This window comes from Gallinula chloropus (genome assembly GCF_964237585.1).
Source record: "Gallinula chloropus genome assembly, chromosome: 1".
NCBI lineage: Eukaryota > Metazoa > Chordata > Aves > Gruiformes > Rallidae > Gallinula > Gallinula chloropus.
In genome coordinates this window covers 88,339,852-88,356,663 of record NC_140085.1, presented here as the reverse complement: position 1 = coordinate 88,356,663, position 16,812 = coordinate 88,339,852, and the positions used below count along the sequence as shown (strand labels likewise).

At 46.9% G+C, this 16,812-nt stretch overlaps 1 protein-coding gene across 1 annotated transcript; it reads right to left on the bottom strand.

Annotated features, from left to right (window-relative positions):
• Nucleotides 1-368: 368 nt before the first annotated feature.
• On the bottom strand, nucleotides 369-16,444 carry B4GALT4 (beta-1,4-galactosyltransferase 4). Its single transcript, XM_084263463.1, has 6 exons — nucleotides 16,127-16,444; nucleotides 14,320-14,552; nucleotides 10,049-10,236; nucleotides 3,958-4,080; nucleotides 1,535-1,639; nucleotides 369-1,151 (listed from the first exon to the last, which is right to left on the bottom strand). The coding sequence occupies exons 1-6, from the start codon at nucleotides 16,392-16,394 to the stop codon at nucleotides 1,010-1,012; spliced, it is 1,059 nt and encodes a 352-aa protein (XP_084119589.1). The 5' UTR covers nucleotides 16,395-16,444; the 3' UTR covers nucleotides 369-1,009.
• Between the last annotated feature and the right edge of the window lie 368 nt (nucleotides 16,445-16,812).

Here is a 16,812-nt window from a genome sequence, read left to right as displayed (position 1 = left end):
AGAAGACCATGCCAGAGCAGGTGAGACAGCTAAAGGAGGCTGTGACCCAATGGGAAGCCCATGTGGGAGCAGATGTGTGACCCTATGGGGGACCCACACTGGAGCAGTTCCTGAAGAACTGCAGCCTAAGGGAAGGGCTCATGTTGGAGAAGTTGGTAAACCCCACACTGGAGCAAGGGAAGAGCATGAGGAGTCCTCCTCCCAAGAAGGGAGGAGCAGCAGAGACAACATCTGATGATGTAACTGCAACCCTCACTTCCCTGTCCCCTTTTGCCACTCAAGGGGAGGAAGGAGATAAATCAGGAATAACGTTAATCCTAGGAAGAAGGGAGAGGTCCCACAGGAAAGTAAGTTGAGCTCATGAAGCCTTTTGATTTCACTGGAGTGTATTTACTGAGAAACTTAACATCATCTCCCCTACTCCCATTATTGCGCTTCCCTCTCACAGCAGCAGTTTTTCCTCAGGCTGGAAAAAAATAAACCAGGTTCTCTCAGCAAGTTTGTGGTTGCTGAGGAATTCTTGTGCTTTTAATGAAAAAGAAAAAAAACCTGTCCCATCCCTTGTGAAGACCCAGCAGTGTTGGCAGCGCTGGGCTGCCTTCCCCTACAAACAAGTTTATGAATCACTGCAAGAACAGTTAGTTTGGGGGTTGGGTTTGTGTTTTTCCACCCCCAGGAGACTTAGATCAAGTCCTTCCACAGGACCAGCCCAAACAAGGACACTTCTGCAAGCGCCCCAGCAGAAAGTGCATAGGAGAACACAAGTCCCTCTCTCCAGTCCCCACAAGAGTTCACTCAGTTGACCAATTAAGATGCTGTGACCAATGAAGTTGGTTGACCAATTAAGACTCAGTTGACCTCACTCAGTTGACCAATTAAGATGCTGTGAAGAAAAAGTTTCTTCTGTGCTACTGAAGTTCTTTCAAGCAAAGTGCCAGGAGCCATTTGCTGTACCAGCAGCCACCACCAGGGCCTATCGCCACGTCCTGTAACCTGCGTGCTGGTTCCCTTAGGAGACCTTCTGCTCCCTGCTGAAATCCACTGTGAGGTTGATGTACAGAGGGTTGTGCTCCACTGAAAGCAGTTTGTACGAACAAGAGTTCAGCCCATCTGTTTTCCACGTTCTAGATACCTGACGCAGAAGCTTCATCCTGAGGGAAAAAAAAAAAGGAGAAAAATCTTCACTGACACACATAGGAGAGTTTTGAGCTCTTTCCCACTACTGAACTTGGGACTACAGCCACTCTGGACTTCCTGTCCTCAGCAAGGACCATTACACATGGGGGGGAAAATGTCCTTTGGTTTAAACTCTGAAATCATTTGCTCAAGGTCACATCCATGTAACTATAACTGTGGAAGTTTTGAAAGATAACCCATGTACAGCACAGCAGCTGCCAGCTGTGGCCCAGTGGTGCCTCCCAGAGCCTCTGGGTACCACAAAACACCTGTCTGGCCTAAAGCAAAGAACTTGGTTCTCAGGTCCCTGGTTCCTTGCCACACATGAAGACAAAGTGAAGCACTGGTTTTGACTTACCTCTCACCATTCTCCTCATTACCATGGTCTCGTTTGTGGAAGATCATTGTGTACCTGGCCACATCAGCAGATGGCCTCACCACTCTCATCTTCTGCATCTCAACCCTGGGGGAAAAAAAAAAAAAAAAGAACAAGGCATCACCTATAAACAAGCTCTCCTAAGGAAAAACCCACAACAGTCAGTCTTAATCCCTTGGAGGTGCCACCAAAGCACACACAGAAAAGACTATGAAGTCTTAATTTCTCCAACAACTCATTCTGCCAGAGAAACCAGGCTCAGAGATGTGTTTCTGGAGAACCAGTCCAGCAAGGTAACTGGCACCCATCCTTTGGCCAGAAGGAGGTAGCTACTACAGCAGAGATCATGTAGAGCTTTAAGCACACAGAACACACGTGTATCAGTATTGCCTGGTCGGGTTGGTACTGCCCAGGAGGCCTGTAGCAAGTTTCCCCACTTGTTTTCCAACAGGTTCATCTCAACTACAATAAAGCCCCTATACCTGATAGTCCTCCACAGAAAAAGTTTGTTTTGTCTTTTAGTAAGTGTCAAGACAGCTACAAAATTGTTGTTCTTCGGCATGAAGAAGGATTTCTGAGGGCAGTGCCAGGAACACTAAGCCCCACGCACGGATGTCGGTGTCCGACGCCAGGTTCTTGGCTGGAGCTTTCACCTTGAGCACAATTTTGTGCTGTCTGCAGAAGGGGTTAACTTCCTGACAATGGAATTAAGGAATAGCACAGGCTTTGCTAGTCAAATCAGCACCCAAAAGAGCACCAGGAAGCCAACTAGAGCTGAGTTGCAATAGGTTTCCAGTGGCCGTTCGTAGCAGTAAGTTATCAAAACAGTGATCTGAAAAGGGTCATGTGATACACGCCTTCGGAGGGGGCCCAAAAGGGGCCTCACATTCAGCACAGAGGCAGAACAGCGGACCCAGCTCTTGAAGATACTGAGGGGGGTGCTGCCATCTGCTGTCTCCACGGAAGGTGGCGGCAGGGCTGTTTCCACACAGCCACCCACCAGGACAGCAAGCTTCCCCTTACCTGCCCGGGCCAAGACCACCTGCTACCCGAGAGGACAGGCACAAGCCAAGGCCAGCTGCAGTGTGCGCTCTGGGTCATACAATTTGGGTACCACACCAAGACCACAACAGCTGCAAACTCATGAGGTGCCACACACAAGCAAGAATCACTTCTGATTCCAGCCACTTGCAAACACAAGTTGCTATCACCTTCGCTTACTCGTTAACTGTGACGCTTCCCAGGAAGCTGGGGAGTAAGATGGTACCAAGCCATCCTCTGCCTCTGTCAAAGCCAGCCCCCATGAGGTCACAGAAGAGGGTGGTGTGTCTAGCTCGAGGCAGAGAAGGATAAAGAATTGTGATTAAGGGTCAGAAATTTGTGTCACCAGCTCAGGTTAGGGTCAGACCTTTTAGGTATCTTGAAACAGAGCTGACTGATCTGCTGAACTGATGGAGAGAGCCGCTTTCATTTGGAAGTTCCTAACTTAACAGGCTGGATTTCACCAGTGCCATTATTTAATATCACTGGGGTATGCATTTTGTGTCCCCCAAAAATCTGGTTGGATAATTAAGCAACTGAAAAGGATAAACACTTAGGAATGACAGAGTTCACCCAAGTTAAAAATTGACAGGCTCTGCCAGCTTGAGTTTTGCTTGTTTTTTTCCTTCCTCAGGTAACAGCAATGCAGGATTAGAGGTTTTATCCCAGGCAAAGGGCAAAAAAATCGACATACAAGTTTTGTTGACTCCTGTCCCAGTAAACCTCTCAAACTAAGAGCTCTCTCCCACCTTCACAGGCACATCTGCACAACTAGTTCCAACAGGAGCAAAGGGCACATGCTCATACATGCAGCCTCTCAAGATGCCAAAACAAGTTGGATTTTAAACTGCCATGGACACCCCCATACAAACTAAGCCCTGCTGGAATCAGTCGTGGTACTCGACCGTATCCTGACCCCACCACAGCCAAACCAGTCAGGCTCTTGCAAAGCACTGGGACTCAATGCACACATGTGTTTTTGGCAAATCACGCTGCAGACTTCAGCCTTGGTGTTTCAGTTACAGCCAATTCCCAAGCAGGAAGGCAAATACTGTGTGGCCAAGACACAAGCAAACCCAACCAACAACCACCCCACAAGCAAAACCCCAGGCCCACAGCCACCCCAAACCCAGAGAACACCACCCCCAGGACGACCACCAGCCCTCAGGGGTGCCTCACCTTTTCAAAGAGGAAACTGTTCACAGAACTGCATCTCCCACTCTAACTCCCCACTGAAATACTGCTTTGCACTGAGGGGTTCCAGCTTTGCAGGCTAAGTGTGAAGTCACACCCATTTTTTTAGATTTTGGATCAAGTCTTCCCCCTCTCAGACCCATTTCCCTGTAGCCTTTTTTTATTATTACCTGATCCGAAGGTCATCATCTTCTCCACCCCAACCCCAGTAGTTGTTAGAGAATCCATTCACCCTGGAGAACTGGTCTCTTGTTAGAGCAGTTACACCTCCAAAATATCCCTGGTACCGTAACCTAGAAGCACACAAGAAGAGAAAACCAACAATTAAAAGTCAAGTTCCACCAAAAAAAAGAAGCATCACCCTGAAACCTGGGATTCTAGACATGTCTTTCAGAGTTAAGGGTGCATAAATCCACAAGGTAAGTCCTGCTCTCCTCCTCCTCTCACAAAAAGATGGTGATTCAGTCTAGACCAGAACTTCCAACTAAGCCAGCACTGAGTTTCTCTCTCTCTTCACACACCTCTCCCTGCCAACCAAAAAGGCACTTCACCCCAAGGACTCAGAGGGGGAGAGGAACAAAACTACTCATTAATACAGCAGAAGCTCTGCAGGATGACAGCCAGCCATCAGCTGTCTTACAGCTGAATCTGAGAAAACTTGGAAGGCAGGCAGGTCACAGCAAGGGGGCCCGTGCTACAGGAGACTGTGGGACCAAATCCAGGCTGAGGTACAGCACAAGTTACTCAGTAACGGAATGGAACGGAGCTCTGCTCCAAAGGAGATTAATTTCTAACTTCTACCTTCCTTCTCCTGGAAGCTGCACCTACTTCAAAAAGGCATTTACATACCATGCTTATGTACCTTCTTATCCCGTTTTACTAATGGCTTTTTATACCATACCCTCCTCTTTCTTGGCCCTTAAGGTAAGTATTACAACATCGCTGCTGCCAGCTTCAGAGGCGACGTTCACATGGCTGCAGATGACATTCTGATTTCTAGATGCATGCAGATCTAAGCAGAAGAATAAACTGCCAGGACTAGAAAGTATCCAGACAAGCAAAAGCACAGCACTGCTTATTGTTTCTTGTTTACCACTAATCTAGTTTAAAAAAACCCACCAAAACACCCAACCAGAACCCCCCACCACCACCACATACAGCCTCCACCACAGACTACTTCTCCTGGCTGATTTTTGCTCCTGCCTTAGCACCATGGGAGAACTGCTCAGGTTGAAAGGGCCCACTGGAGATCAGCTAATCCAACCCCTCTGCTCAGAGCAGGGTCTACTAGAGCAAGTTGCTGAGGACCATTTCCTATTCAGGTTCCAAGCATCTCCAAGGATGGAGATTCCGTAAGATCTGAGCAGCAGCTTTTCCCAGTATTTTACCACACTAAAAAAATAAAGCAGCTTTTTGTATGTATTTCAGTTTGTGCCCATTGCCTCTTGCCTTTCACCAAGGGTCTGGCTCCACCTCCTTTAGTCCCTCCCATCAGATATGTGTATACACAGACAAACCCCCTTTGCTGCTGCTGTCCCTGCTCCAGGGCCCCAGCACCCTCAGCCTCTCTTATCACGTCAGATGCTGCAATCCCCTGGTCACCTTCACTGCACTTCTCTGGACTCGCTCCAGTATGTCCCTGTTCTCAGTGTGCAGGAGGGAACCCAGAGCTGGACCCAGCACTCCAGGTGCTGAGTAGAAGGGAACAGTCACCTCTCTCAACCTGCTGGCAACACCCTCCTAGTGCAGCCCAAGGCACTACCAGCCTTTGTGATGAGGGCACACTGCTGTAATTGCTTTCCAGACAGGTGGCCTCCAGCACCTCCTGGTGCAGGGACTTGCTCCTCTCTAGGTCCCCTTTGTGGAAATTCTTTACATTCCTATTGGCCACGTTCCCCAGCCTGACAAAGTCCCTGGCACACGACCCACCTCTCCAAGATCTAAAAAAATCTGCTGTCCTATCCTCCAGGTTAATGAAGACAGTAACCAGTACATATGAAGGTATTAATGAGTACCAGCCCCAGTATCAAACTGACTTAAGCCACTAGAGACCGGCCTCCAGCAAAACTTGTTCCAGTGATCAGAATCCTCTGAGAGCAGCACTTCTGCCAGTTCTCAGTCCACCTCACTGCCAGTTCACTAGTCCATACTTCATTACTTCATCAGTGGGGATGTTATGGGAGACAGCCTTAAGTCAAGTTAAACATTACCCACTAATTCCACCCTCATCCACCAAGCTAGTCAAATCAGAGAAGGCCATCAGGTTGGTCAGGCATGACTTGTGAACCTATTTTCTTCATAACCCTCCCAGGGATTACAAGGTGAGGTTGGCCAGCCTGTAGTTCCTCAAATGCTGCTTCTTGTGTGTCCTCAAGAGCCTCCCCCAATCATCACGGGCTTTCCAAGATAACAGAACAGCCTCACATTGACAGCAAAGAGCTTCAGTAGCATTCATGGATACATCCCATCAGGTCACAGGGCTTTATCACATATGGCCAGTTGAAGTATTGCTTAATTTGATCCTCTTCCACCAAGGGTACGTCTTGGTCCAGACTTCTCCACTTGTATCAGAAACCTGGGAATCCTGAAGGCAAAATCTTACCAGTAAAGAGCAAGGCAGATAAGGCATTGAGTATCTTGACCTATTTATTGTCTTTTGTCACCAGGTCACCTGTCACACAGCAGTCACATGTTCTCTACACTTCCCAACAGCTGATGCACCTGTAGAAGCCCTTCACATTGCCCTTCATGTTGCTTGTGAGGTTCAATTCCAGAGGTACTTTGGTTTTCCTAACATCATCCCTGCATGCTTAGACAGCATCTTATGTGTCCTAACAACTGCTTCCTGACACTGCTTCCAACTTTTTCTTATTTCCTCTTCTCTTCAAGTTCTCAGGAGCTCCTTGTTGATCAATGCAGGCCTCCATCCACCTTTGCTTAACCTCTTCCACATCATATGGACCATTCTTGAGCCCAAAGGAGGCAACCTCTGAAGAGCTACCAGCTCTTCCAAACCCCTCTTCCCTCCTGGGCCACTTCCCACCTGATTCTTCCAAGCAGATTCTGAACACAAAGCCCATGGTTGTGATCCTGTTATTTGCCTCATTCCCTCCTTTGGTTCTAACCTTTGCATCCCTGATGAGTTCTCCCTTGTTTGTAAGTTCAGCAGAACACCCCCCTTTATCAGCTCTGATCACCCGTGTCAGGAATTTATGAGCAGTTCACTCAGAAATCTCCTGATCACTACTGTGTCACCCTTCCAGCAGATATCAGGACAACTCAAGTCTTCCATGAGGACCAGGGCCTCCATACATGAGGTTTCTTCCAGTTGTTTGAAAAAACCCACCCTCAACTGTCACTTGCTGGGACTCTGATAACATGCTCTTTTGGGAAGTATATCTATATAAACATATAGAAAAGGATTGTTCTAGGCAGATGTAATCTCTCACACACACCACCTGCATTTTTTTCTGCCTCAGGAATTGTTACTCTTCCTTGCTCTCTCCATTTACCTCCTCTCCTGGAGGAGACCTACCACAAGGTAGCAGAGGCCCTATCACATTTTAATTATGCATCATCCCCTTGAGACTTCTGTGGCTGCTCTAAAGCACTGTAGTGAACAGTAGAATGGACAGCAAGGAGGTCCCATCAACAGCAGGGAAGAACCCTCCCCAGCCATGCTTTCAGGCTGTACTGCCAGTCACCAACAGTCCCAAATCTTTCCCCCAACCTTCATTCCAGCAGCCTGGTAGGGTTTAGGGACTGACTGCCCACCTACACACATATACACACACCCCACTGCTTGCTTATGCACCTCATAATTACCCTGCAGACACCAAAGGAGCAACCTGTAACAGAACAGTGCTGCCCATGGTTTCACAGAGTGGCAGGGGTTGGAAGAGATCTCTGGAGATCACCTACTCCAACCCACCTGCTAAAGAAGGATCACCTAGAGCAGGCTGCAGAGATTTGTGTCCAGACAGGCCTTGAGTATCTCCAAAGGAGGAGACTCCACAACCTCCCTGGGCAGCCTGTGTCAGTGCTCTGCCACCCTCACACTGAAGAAGTTTTACCTCACTTCCTGGGTTCCAGTTTGTACCCACTGCCCCTTGTTCTGCCCCTGGGCACCACTGAGAAAGGTCTGGCCCTATCCTCTAGACATCCAGGCTTTAGGTATTTACAAGTGTTGATAACATCCCCTCTCAGTCTTCTCTCGCCTAGAACAGCACCAGCTCTCTCAGCCTTTCCTCATACGAGAGGTGCTCCAGTCTCCTCATCCTCAATGTGTTGGACTTCCTCCAGTAGCTCCTTGTCTCCCTTGAGCACAGGAACCAGAACTGGACACACAACCCAGGGCCCAGGGACGTATTGCTCCCAGCTGACATCATCTGTGGAATGCACCTCGAAGTATTCAACCACCTCTTCCCTGGGGAAGAGAGAATACAGACTCCTTTGGGATTTTAAAAATTGGACTGAAGAACAATACAATAGAAATGATCATTAGGAAAGGATGATGTGCTGGTCTCAAGGAAATAGTTTAAGATAAAAACCATTTTCCTACCCTTGCCTTCAAAGTTTTAACATATAAACCTCTTTTCTAAAGAGCCTAAAAAACAAGTTATAGTTTGTCTCACTAAACATAAGGTACTTGCTCTCGAAAGGAGCATGGCTGTTGAGATTACCATACACTGCATCCCAACAGAACACATCCCCCTGGTAGAAAGACAAACAAAAACCCCTGTGAAACACACAAACCCCTCACATTCCTGCCCAGGACATTTTGTATGAATGCAAAACACTTATGACATCAGCTTGCTCAACCTCACCTGAGCACCCCTCGTCTTGGTGTGCCCACATCAGCCTAAGTAAAGCACTGAGCTCACCCAACTGGGATTTCAACCTCTGGTCCCAGCACAGTTGAGGTGTTCTTGAGCTCAGGATCTGAATTCCTGCAGACATAACCAGGTATTGCCTTGGTAGCAGAATATGATTATCCCCCCTCTATGGATGTATAAACAGAGACAGTGACACAGAGAAGTATGGATCTAATCCAAAACACCAATATCCTGGTGAAAGCCGGCGAGGGTATTCACATCAAAACCCATTTTGTCTGTACTCTTTTAAAACCAAAGCTTAAAGACCAACCTGCAACTAATGGTTCCTTTCCACAGACAGGAGAAACCTGAGGAAACCAGTAGTTAAGACACCACCTTAGTAAAATAATAACTAAAAAAGTAATCCATCTGCACGCTTAACTAAGCGGAACACTTGCAGCAGAGGCACAAGAGGTTAAGTAAAGCACCTCAAGCTTTGTGTCACGTCATTAGCCTAGATGCTACATGCCTGCCAAATAACCATAGCAGTGACCATCCTGCAGCCCTCAGCATTATCTGCAAGGTACAGCACTCCAAAAACCTGTCAGGAGCCTAGTTTATCTGTGCTCAGGCCCGTTATCATTAAATGACTGGAAAGTGAATGTTAACCTGTGTAAGAATTTGTATGTCCTCTCTCCCTCATATATTTAACAAAGGAAACCCAGAAGGGAAGCAGGGCTTCAAAGTACACTCTGATCAGCATCTGAAAAACTCCCTTCTAATTAATATTTAAAGTTACATAAGAGGTGAATCTTGAAAGAAGTGAGTTCAAATAGTCATTAAATTCACCAAACTGAGGAGCCTTTTCTTCCTCTGAGGTGGAGTGATCCTGACTTTTCACTTCAAATTATTTCTATCACAGCAGCACTTAGGGGACCCATTTAAAAATGAGAACAATCCTGCATTAGGCAATGTCCAGCCAAATAATTAAGGACAACCTTACCCGTTGGAAATTCTCACACTCACACTCTCAGTATCAGACATCACCTCTTCAACAGCAAAAGGTAAGCAGCAAGTGTTATTAGAACAACAGTAAGACTGCACCATCAGCTCACTGACTGGGAGCCTGCAAAGGTATTTCTAGCTTTGACAGAAGGTCCCTGCACAACCTCTGGCATGTTGCTTTTCTCCCAGAACAACTTCCCCCCTCATCCCAGAAAACAGGACGACAGTGATCGTTCATACAGGTGACTACAGAGCTGACTTCAAAGGTGTAAGAACAGTTATCTTCTGTCAGAAGGCACTCCAGAGAGGCAAAGAGGTACCACCAGAAACCTGGTGTCATGAGGAAGAGTAGATACCAGCACACAGCTCCATCAGAAGAGGAACATCATCAGTAACGCAGCATTTCCCAGTTGGTATTCCTTCCATATCCCTGGTTTCCTACCTGTATCCAGTATTGTTCCTGCCAACTACAAGGTGCTTTGGTTGTCTGTCACACATGTAAATGTTTAAGTCATTTTCTGGCACCAGATCCACATCATGGAAAATGAAGCAGTCCCAGTTTGCTTCTTTTATGGCCTCTAGGTATCCTACATTCAGCAATTTAGCTCGATTAAATTTGGTGTTGCCAGCCTGTAGAAGAGAATGAAAACAACAAAACAAAACAGAACTCTGAAGGAGGTGTCAAACCTTTTGAACTGAGCCACTCCTGGGCATTTATTCATGTTGTGTTCTTCACAACCCTATTTATGTGTCACAGCAGTAACTACACAGAGCTACTCGAAGAGAGGCTGAGGGAGCTGGGCTTGTTCAGCCTGGAGAAGAGAAGGCTGCAGGGGGACCTCATTGCAGCCTTCCAGTACCTGAAGGGAGCTTTAAGCAGGAGGGGATTCAACTTTTTAAAAGGATAGACAATGGCAGGACAAGGGGGAATGGATTAAAACAAAAGGAAGGAAGGTTTAGATTAGATATTAGGGGGATGTTTTTTACAGAGAGAGTGGTGAGGTGCTGGAACAGGCTGCCCAGAGAGGTAGTGGATGCCCCATCCCTGGAAGTGTTCAAGGCCAGGTTGGATGGGGCCCTGGGCAACCTTGTGTATATCCAGGCCTGAGGTTGGTGTCCCTGCCTGTGGCAGGGGGGGTGGAGCTCTGTGATCCTTGTGGTCCCTTCCAACCCATGCCAGTCTATGATTGTATGATTCTATGATAACATTAGATACAGCATCAGTGGCCAAGGAAGCAAAGTGTTTCTTCAAGTCTCTACTTGCCATGAGCATGCACAGCCAAGGCCAGGAGAGCCTATGGTTATCTGGGTACCAGAAACATGCACGCTGCATGATGTGATTTTACTGCTACGGCTGCTCCTGCCCTGGTGTTCCCATGAGGCTACAGAACAAAAGAGGTATCAGTAAACAGTTTAGAAACTGGATCCCTACACAGCTGCACCAGTAAGGCTACTGAAATTTAAAAAACACACAAAGAACAAAAAAAAACCCACAGCAAAAACCAACACAAAAAACCCCAGAACACTCCCCAAAAACCATTCTTCCCATACTAACTGCCTTGTAGCTGTCAGAACACCTGCCACCGATGACTTATGCTTGTCCACGATGCCGAGAGGACAGCAATGCTGGAAGCCCATTGCATTGCCGCAGGTCCCACAGTAGGTGGCAGAGTGGGAAATAAAAAGCTGGTCTCTTCATTTTTAGCTCCCATCTGTAACCTAACGATTCCTCTGCACCAACTCCCCCAGCACAGAGCTTCACTTGATTTTTACTGATCTTCACTGTCTGTTTTCACTCTTAAGTGCACCTGTGCTTTTCACCACTGTGGCAACACATATACACCCCCACACCTGACACATCATTCACTCTCAAGCACCAGGCATGCTCCAGGTTGTTTATCTTGCCATTTATTGTTTACTGTGCTGTACACAAGTGACAGCCCAGAGAAGTCTTTCTGCTCCTGAGGATAAGGCAGTGAGTAGCCTCAAGTTCCCACCTGGAGTCAGAGGGCCAAGCCCTGTGCTCCCAGAAACTAACAGGGCAGCCATTTCCCACAGCTGGGAACCTGGTGAGCCTGAACAAATAAAAAAGCCATTTTTGAAAGAAAGGGATCATTTGTCAGAAGCTGCCTGGACTGCAACAGGCACCATGGATGATGAGAAAGGTGGTGGTGTCCCCAGACTGCAAGAAGTTAGCTGTAGGGAAAAGCAGTCGTACACAAAACCTGCTTTAGTTACTCTTAGAAAGTAAGGCTTTGCTCTGAATGGGCATTTGTTGCAATGGCAACATCTATCTGCTCCTGCACAAAGAGGATTTATGGGAATCATGGCTCCATACTTGCAGTTTGGGAAATACAGCCCAGTGCCTGCTCTGAGAAATTGAGAGGGATCACAGAATCACCAAATTGCAGGGGTTGGAAGGGACCTCAAGAGATCGAGTCCAACCCCCCTGCCAAAGCAGGTTCCCTAGGACAGGTCACAGGTTGGCATCCAGATGGGTCTTGAGTATCTCCAGAGAAGACGACTCCACAACCCCCATAGGCAGCCTGTCCCAGGGCTCTGTCACCCTCACTTCTGCATATTGGTGCAGAACTTCCCGTGATAATGAATTGCTTTCAATTCTCAAGTCAGGGAAGGAATTTTCCAAGATAAGTTTAGACACAGTTCACACAGAAACCTCTGACATCAACTTTCTGATTACTTTGGATTTTGTGTGGTTTTATGGTGTCCTGTATATGAAAATATCCATCAGATAACCACCTGTGTTTTCATCATCAGGAGAAAACTGAGTGACTGTAACAATTCAGATGCCTGGTAAAGAACACACAGAGAGCTTCACTGGCCTTGGGTATCAACCCCAGCCTAGTTCAGCAAGAGCACACACTATCTGCTGCAGTTGTCTCCCCCATCAGCACAGTCACGCCCTACAGACCCCTTCCCACACAAAGGCAGCCAAGTCACAGCTAAGGTCACTTTTCAATGTTCAGTCACATGCTGAACAAACAACAATGTTTACTCATCTTTTATTAGGGAGAGACTTGCCCTCCTTTGTTTCTGTGGAAGAAAGAACATGACCACAAGACAAATTTACATTGCAAAAGAAATTATTCACCCTGCAGGGATCACAAGCTTACTTTTTTTTTTGACACTGCACTCATGTATGCAGGGAAACATAATTCTGAAGATGTGACACACAGCCCATAAAGAAGGGATCTGGAGTATGCCCTTTAATAGCTCAGAGAGAGAAATATAAAGGGGGCGTTTCTTAATCTTCTTCCAAAGCAAGCTATTTATTTTAAGAGTGAAATCCCAGTTTTAACTTTCCACAAAAGATACTTAACCAATGACATCACAAATGATGAGTGACTTGCCTTAAGAGAGCATTGTTAGATCCACTTCAGTCTTCGGGTATCCCTGTCTATAAGGAAAGGCTAAGCAGAAGCTTCCTACCTTCCCAGTAAAAACTATGACAGCGCAAGTCCAGATGCAACACTGCTGCTCACATCAGACAAGACTCTGATCCTTCCACATTGCTTTTCACTAATGTGATGACAGCTGTTCTCCCCCTCACTTATTCCAACAGTCGAGGAATACCTGCCCATTCTCCCAGGGATTTGTTTCTAACCACTGCTGGCCAGCTGGAGCGAGCTGTTATACGTATGGTTACAGCACCTACTAACGCAGAAAACAGCCTCAGTTTTCCCACTCTGGGCCACATGATGACTCTAAGCAATGCCAGAACAGTCCATTCCAGCTGAAAGCACATATCCTGCCATGACTTTTGTCACTCTTCTGCTGTGCCACTGAGCAAAAGCATAAGCTTTCGCCTGGAACATGCTGCTTCACACCGGTTAATTGCCTCTGGCCTCTTTACACAGAAAGGAAGAGAAACTATATTGATTTATCACCTTTTTCCCCCTGCTGTCAGAGATCTGTTCGGTGTCAGAGCAGAACACTAAGTGATAGAAAAAGAAAGAAAACACGATAAAAGCCTAAGGCAGACATACTACAGAAGAAAAATCTATACTGCTTTTAGCTCATGTGACCAGGATATAAGCACCTTGGATGACATGCAACGTGGCACAAACCTGTATGCTCAAGTTCTAGCTGCTGATTCAGCAGATCTAGAAAGAAGGTAAATGAAGAAATTAATACATCTTCCAGGGACCATATGCTCTGCCATGACTACTTCTTCCCACGGCCTTCGCTGCAGAAGTGAAGCACCTACAAGCAGTAGCTGACATGGTCAGCTTGAGACAGCAGAGTAAGAACCACCACAGGATACATACAGCTTTCTAAGCACAACAGCCAGCAAGCAGATGGGAAATAAGAGCTAGATACAAACTGAGGTCTTTGATCCAAACAACTCCAAATTTAAAAGACAAAACCCATGTCAGCCTAGTTACACATGGGCATACTGCAAGAGGAGTGAGTTGCATTAGTAATGCAAAAGATGCTCACCTCTAACTCAGTAAGTTACTTAGACTGACAAATGGGCACCAATAAAGACAGTTTATTAGTAGTTCCCAGCTTTGCTAACAGCAGCTGAGACCCTGTAGCGCTGCCAGCTATGGCTGCATGCACTGTTGCATCCCTCCAGTAGAGGTGTTGGAAGCAGGCTTGGAGGACTGATGTTAGACAGAGGCAGCAGCATGCCTCTCCTTGGACTGACAACATCCCCACTCAAAGACGTGTCTGCACCAGCTGCCTCACCTGGTGAATAACGTAGATGCCGTAGTCCAGCTGCTGCCTCTGAAGGAAGGGGTGGAGGTGGTCCAGAAGGTACAGCAGATGCTTCTCTCTGTTGCGGTGTGGGATGAGGATGGCCACACGCTGCAATGCTGAGCACTCTGTAGGATGATATCGGCCCTTGGCTACCTGAGGGTTCTCCTTTTGCACTTCTTCTAGTGTGAGAGATGCTTTGAAGGTGAGTTTGCTGGCACCTCCTGTAGGAGAAGCACAAGAAGCTTTCCCGAGCCGTTTCTGGTTGTGGCCAGTGCAGTCACCTAGTGAGGCACTCTCTAACCAGCATAAGAAACCAGGGTTCAAGCCCCAGTTGGTTTCTCAATCAAGAGAAAAGTAATGCTACAAGGTCATTACACAGACAGTGGAAGCACTGGGTATCAAGCATTGAGTTGCTTAAACTGATTATAGAATAGTGATGATTAAAATATATATTAAAAATATAAAAATCAAGATATTCCACCCTACTGCAGTAGGATTGGCTAGAAACAGCTGCCAGGGCAAAGCAGAAGAGAAGGAAGTGGAAGGAGACAGGAGGACTATGGCTGTGAAGTTTCCTCTACTTAAAGCATGAGCAAAAGTATCAAGAGGCTGAAGGCTATAAATTTGTAAGGCAAAGTGTACCAAGACTCCTTGTAGCCAAATGATATTTCCATCACTTCTCTTGCACTGAGCTATTGCTACAGCCCCTCTGGACTCAGCCAACTCATGAAAGAGAACAATGAAAGCAACTGTGATGGCTACAGCCACGGTGTGTTTACTTAAGCAAACACATCCTGTGGTCAGGGTGGAGGGTGTGCAGCTAGACAGCAGCTGTTTGGACTACACGGGGCAGGAGGGAAGACTGCCCTTTCCCAAACAAATCCTTCATCAGGTTCACAGAAAGGAAGTTGACAGTGACATGGTACTGCAAAGCACTAGCCTCCTACTGCCCACAATACCAAGACAAAAAAAAAAAAATAGTAAACTAAAAAAACAAATGGGCAAACCAAAGCAGTCACCAATTTGGACCTTCACCATAAGTACAACTAACAGCAATGCAGCTGTGAAGTCCTTCAGCTGTCAAGACAGAGACAAAAGTAGACCTAATAACAAAAAGGCAAAAAATTGAAAGAAGATGAAGAGACTTGTGATTGAGGTAAGATAGTTCAATAGAAATAGCAAAAGTGGCACACAAGGCAAAACAAAAAGAGGAATTCGTTCTCTACTTCCCATTGGCAGGCAGATGTCCAGCCATGTCCTGGGAAGCTGGACCTCAGCATGTATAGCAGTTGTTGGGAAGACAAACATCATCACCACGAGCACAACCCTACCTTTTCCCTTCCCTGAGCTTTTATTGCTTAGCAAAATAAACGGTATGGTCACAGGGTATGGAATGTCCCTTTGGTCAGTTGGGGGTCAGCTGTCCTGGCTGTGTCCACTCCCAACCTCTTACCGACCCCCAGCATACCAGATTTTAGGGGGCCTGAGAAGAAAGAGACAGGGCCTCAACAGTGCAAATGCTGCTCAGGAGTAGCCAAGTTGCTGGTGCCTTACCAAAGCTGTTTTGTCCACCAATGCAAAGCAAAGCACTGTATGGAATGCTGCCCCAGTCAGACCCAGCACAGGCACTCTGTCCCACATGTCACTTCCTCACCCACAAGCACTTACTGCAACCAGTTGCATTGTATTTCACAGGAAAAGCATTTAACTGTAAAGCTACCAGGAAAAAAAACAAGTCAGCAGTACCCAAGCAGGTGTAACTTGATAGAAAGGAGAGGAAAGCACCATCACTTACGCAGGTATGGAGATACAGCTGGGCAGGGACCCTGAAATGACTTCACCGTGGGAACTTGTGCAATCGATTCAGTCTTCTCTTCCTTCTGACCATCCTCCAGGCTGGTTACCCTTCTGATATCCTCCACCATGCTCTTAGCTTTAGAAATTTCCTGTCTGGAGTCCATAAAGTAACTGAATGTGGCCCACAGCACCGTCAAACACAAAGTGAGAAGCACCAACACTTTGAACTTATAGAAGAGGTGAAAGGTATACAGGCTCAAGGCCATGGCTCCCCCTGAACTGCTGCTTTTGCTCTGATGCAAAGGCAGCAGCACACTGTGTGCCCCGTGGGGCTGAAACCAAAGGTCCAGAGAAGGACGTCACAGAAGGGAAGGAAAGCCGGAGGTAGGGAGGGCTGCCACACTTCCTGCAGTTTCACAGCTCATGGAGCCACGGTCCTGTTCGCTCTTCAAGTGTCAGAAAACACAACTTAACCTGGACAAATGAAAAAAGAAACAAGAGAGTTAACTTCTCCTGCCCTCCACTGTTGCACCTTCACAGACTTCACATAAAGAATTTTGGGCAAAACACGAAAAGCAACAGAAACCAAGACGCTGAGCCTCTATCCCAGCTCAGCCACAAGCCAGCTGCATGACTTTAGGCAAATAACTTACCCGCTTTGTTCTCCACTCCCAGTCTTTTTTT

Coding starts and splice junctions, on each gene's coding strand:
- B4GALT4 (XM_084263463.1), bottom strand. CDS start 16,394: ATGGCCTTGAGCCTGTATACCTTTCACCTCTTCTATAAGTTCAAAGTG. Junction 1,640..3,957: donor GATGATGACCTTCGGATCAG/GTAATAATAAAA, acceptor TTTTTCCCCCAG/GGTTGAGATGCAGAAGATGA. Junction 1,152..1,534: donor AATGAGGAGAATGGTGAGAG/GTAAGTCAAAAC, acceptor TTTTTCCCTCAG/GATGAAGCTTCTGCGTCAGG.